Source organism: Solanum tuberosum, unplaced genomic scaffold, assembly GCF_000226075.1.
Source record: "Solanum tuberosum cultivar DM 1-3 516 R44 unplaced genomic scaffold, SolTub_3.0 scf00384, whole genome shotgun sequence".
Lineage (NCBI taxonomy): Eukaryota > Viridiplantae > Streptophyta > Magnoliopsida > Solanales > Solanaceae > Solanum > Solanum tuberosum.
Genome location: NW_006239308.1, coordinates 538113 through 542773, shown reverse-complemented (window position 1 = coordinate 542773; position 4661 = coordinate 538113). Strand labels below are relative to the sequence as shown.

General features: G+C 29.4%; 1 protein-coding gene across 1 annotated transcript in view; it reads left to right on the top strand.

The window, feature by feature from the left end:
• Positions 1–1130: 1130 nt before the first annotated feature.
• LOC107057835 (E3 ubiquitin protein ligase DRIP2-like) overlaps positions 1131–4661 on the top strand; it is a 4274-nt gene continuing 743 nt past the window's right edge. Inside the window, exons 1-4 of the mRNA XM_015302858.1 lie at positions 1131–1239; positions 2609–2708; positions 3648–4313; positions 4410–4460. Coding sequence (XP_015158344.1) covers positions 1131–1239; positions 2609–2708; positions 3648–4313; positions 4410–4460 — 926 coding nt within the window. The remainder of the gene's footprint in view (positions 1240–2608; positions 2709–3647; positions 4314–4409; positions 4461–4661) is intronic.

Here is a 4661-nt window from a genome sequence, read left to right as displayed (position 1 = left end):
TTTTATTAAAAAAATAATCTTAGATTACTTCATCAAATATATCTGATATATATTAAGCATATATTTATTTGGTACTTCTTTATCAGCATTTGGTACAACAAATTCAACTTTGTTATAATCATATTCCCTACATGAAAAAAGCAATCTAGTAATTCCATCTCTTCTAAATTTGAAATCTTTTGGATGATCTATAGTTGCCACTGTTATAGCATATTCAATTATATCAAATATTTTTGGATGTATTAACACAAAATTTAATAACTTTTTGTTGACTTAAAAGAAAATGATATTTAGAAGAAAAAAATTTACACGTGCAAGTCACGTGACTGATCAGTATATGAGAGTAGTTCACTTTTAAAAGTATTTGTATATATGATATAATTTAAGTTGTATATATACTTTAGGGATATTTTTCAGTTTTCATTATTTAAGCCAACTATGACAGGTAAGACATAAAATAGTATCGAGATGGAAACTTTTGATTGGTAGATATATGCAAAAGTTCTTTTATTTATATTTTTATTTCACCTTATTATCAAGGTAATTTTAAAAATGATCATCTCATGACTCTCTTATTATCACAATTTTGAGATCATTATAGAAATTCATAAACTTGAAACGATAGATCCGTCTCAATCTAGGATTAAATGATACACGTGTTGATAAGAAGTAGCATACACTCAATGAAAAATTAAGTCGTAGGCAAGTTAACCCAAACACAACCCAACAAAAGGAATAAGGTAAAACAAACCAGAAAAAGGAAATGTCCATAGTATATATCATATAGTATACTTAGGATCTTCTCTGAATTTGAAAGGGTGAAGTTTTCTTGTAATTAGAAATAGTTGAGTTTCACTATTACTATCATCTACATAAAATCAATTTTGTCTATATATTAATTATTCAAATAATAATCCAAAAAATTCAAACTTCTTTAAATTTTTGTGACTTTCTTTCTTTGTTCCTTTATAAAAACACTAAATCAAGAATCAAGAAAACAAGGTACTTTTTTTTGTTATTTTTTCTCTTGGTATGATTTTTTAGAATATGGTTTACATGCAAAGAATGGAATGTATATGTTTATAATTAAGGAAAAAATATTTGATTTGGATTCCTTTTTTTCCAGGAAGATGGATGATTTTGATAAACGTCAAGCTAGTATGAAGAGTGTTTTGACATGTGGAATTTGCAAAAAGTTATGCAAAGATGTCACAATTATTGAAGAATGTTGTCACAGATGTGAGAAAATTTTAATCTTTTTAATTAATTTAATATTTTGGGGGTTTATTCTTTTTATTTGAGTGATGTTGATAAATTATTTGTTCTTGTGATTTCATGATCTTTAAGTTTAGATGTTCTTTGTTACATTCTTTTTTATGTTTTATTTATTGCTCATCAAGGCGGAGTTATCGAAACAATCTTTCAATCTCTGTCGTCTGTGGTCAATATCCTCAAACCTACTTTGTGAGACTACTAGTGTAGGTGATTGTTGTAATTTTTTGGGTTTCCTTTTTTTAAAAGTATCACTGATTTCGATAAATAATTTGTTCTTGTCATTTCACTCTTGAATTTTTGATATTTTTTCCGTTATTTCCAATGTTTTTTTAAAAGATTAATTTAGATGTGATCTTTTGGGGGTCATTTTTTCGTTTGATTGATGTTGATAAATCATTGTACTGGTGATTTCATGATCTAGAATTTTTGAATTTTTTTAATTTCTTTCCATTTTTTTAACTTCTTTTTACAAATAATATAAATTTTGATTTTTTAATTTTAGTGGTTTCTTTTTTTATTTTAGTGATTTTGATAAATCATCTGTCCTTGTGAATTGAGTTGAATTGAATTTGTGTCATTTACAAAGTTTATGTGATCTAGGTCTTTATTATGTTTCTTGATTAAACACTTTATTTATTTATTAACTTTCTTTATGATCAATTTGTTGCATTTGACCCTAGTCACTAACACTATTGTATTTTTATGTATAATTTGGGATTTTATGAATGATAGATACTCAAAGGTTGAGAAATTATTTATTCTTGTGATTTTATGATCTTAAAGTTTAAATTTTCTTTATTACGTTCTTTTTTATGTTCTTTTATCTCTCATCAAGGCGAAGTTATCGAAATAATTTTTCAATCTCTATCATCTGCCGTAGATAACTTCAAACCCACTTTGTGAGACTACTTGTGTAGGTGGTTGTTGTAATTTCTTGGGTTTCCTTTTTGTAATAAATAAAAAATTGGTGATTTTGATAAATAATTTATTCTTGTCATTTCACAATCTTGAATTTTCGATATTGTTTTCGTTCTTTCCAATGTTTTTTTAAAAGATTAATTTAAATGTAATTTTTTGGGGGTTCATTTTTTATTTGATTGATGTTAATAAATCATTTGTACTTGTGATTTCATGATCTTGAATTTTTGAACTTTTTTATTTTATTTTTTTTAAAAATGATCTTAAATTTTGATTTTTTTATTTTGAGGGTATTTTTTTTTAGTGATTTTGATAAATCATTTGTTCTTGTGAATTGAATTGAAATTGTGTCATTTTCAAGGTTTTTTTTTTTTTAATGGAATTTGATTAATTTATGTTTAATATTTTTTTACAGTTTGCAAGAATTGCATAATGAGGAAGGTAAAAGAAGAGAAATTGAAAGTTTGTCCAGAATGCAATACAGATTTAGGTGTTGCCCCTTGGCAGAAAATCAGGTATATTCTCCAATTTTGATTTTTTATACGTTTTTTTAAATATTTTGAATTATTAATTATTCCGATTCATGTCTTTTTTTTTCTTCTAATAAGTAAATTTTATTTGAAAAGGCATGAAATCATATCACATAATGTGGAACAAAGAGAGTTGTATAGTCCCTTCGTTGTTTTTTATGTGAAAGTGTTACCGTTTAGAGAGTCAAAACAATTTTTTTCTTTGACTATAGTTTTCACAATTTTTTTAAAAATATTTTGAATAATTCTTTATGTTGTTGACTTACAATATTTTTCAAATATGTACTTTTTTTAAAAAAGTTTTGAAGAATTTGTATCCGAATCAATAGTGAAATTAAGTATTTTGACTGTCATATGTTGACTATATGCTTAAATTGTAAGAATAATAATACACTTCTAATGTAACCCTAGATTACTCTTCTATATGTCTATGGTGATTAGAATGCTCTTTATATCTGTGTTGATGAAGAATAACATGTACTTGGTAAAACAAGTTAAGGTTGTATCAAAATTGACCTAGACACCACTCTTTTTCAAAATGTAAAATGGTCCATGTTTTTAATTTTTTTTTTTTTTTTTTTACCCTCCCCCTAGGAGCTCCCACCCTTTTTCTCCCTTGGTGACTCGAACTCGCAACCTTCGGGTTGAAAGTGAGGGGTGCTTACCATCTAACAACTCCCTCTCATCAATTTGTCATTGTGGTGGTGTAGATACTATTTGAGTTTAGGGGTTCTGAATTACAAGATTTTGACTCTAGGTTTATGTCAAATAAGTAGACAGAATTGTAATTCCATTATGTGTGTGTGTGCGTGCATGTGTGCGTGTGTGTGCGCGTGCGTGCGTGCGTGTGTGTGCGCGTGCTTGCGTGCGTGTGAGAGAGAAAAGTAAGTATTGATATAACATTATATAATGCTTAATTTCCAGGCCTGATCACCAAATGCAAGGGATCAGAGACATGGTGTCAAGTAAAATAAGAGAATTTATTGAGCAGGGACTAATCGAAAAATCGAAAAAAAGCGAACCCAAAAAGTTAGCTCGTGAGGATATTGATCTTAATAAAATTCCTGACATGCTCATTGATATTCCACCATCACCACCTCCTCCTCCTCCTCCTGTTGTCGCTACAAGTTCCAGAAGAAAAGAGAAATCAATTTATTCCATCGTAAATGCTACACCACTTGTTGATAATGATGATGATGAAGAAGAAGAAGAAGAAGAAGATGAGGAGTATGTGCCTTCAGACGAGGAGTATGTGCCTTCGCCAAAAGTTAAGGAACACAAAGTTTGCAAGCAAAACATTAAAAGATTGGATGTTATTCAAGCTACAGAAGCGCCATCAAGAAGTAATAATAATATTGATAAAGGAAAAGGAAAAACGGGACGATGCAGAAGAAAGAAAAAAGAAACAAATATTCCTCCTCCTCCTCCTGTTAGCGGTAGTGGTGATAGTGGTAGTGGTGGAACAAATACTAATGTGGCACAAGTTCAAGTTACCACTGAGACAGCAGGAGGTACAAACAATGATATTACAACAGTAGTCAATGAAAGAGTCCATCCTATTTGGTTCAGTTTGGTTGCATGTGAAAAGCAGTGAGTTTAATTCTATGCCTTTCAATTTTATGCATTACTCTTATGTATATCATTTTGATTTATGTGACAGTGTTTAACTAGATATGACTGTTTCAGGGAAGGTCATTCACCCTTACCACAGATTTCTACCCGCTACATAAAGATCAAGTAAGTATTATTACATTTGAATATATATACTCACAAAAATATTATGCATGTGACTAGGAGATCCCAAGTTTGAGCTGTGGAAACAGTCTCTTTCAGAAATGCAGGATAAGACTACGTATAATGAACCTTAATGGTCTGGCCTTTTTCTGGACCTCGTATAGCAAGAGTATAATGGAAGTGCTTCCCCCCCCCCCCACTCTC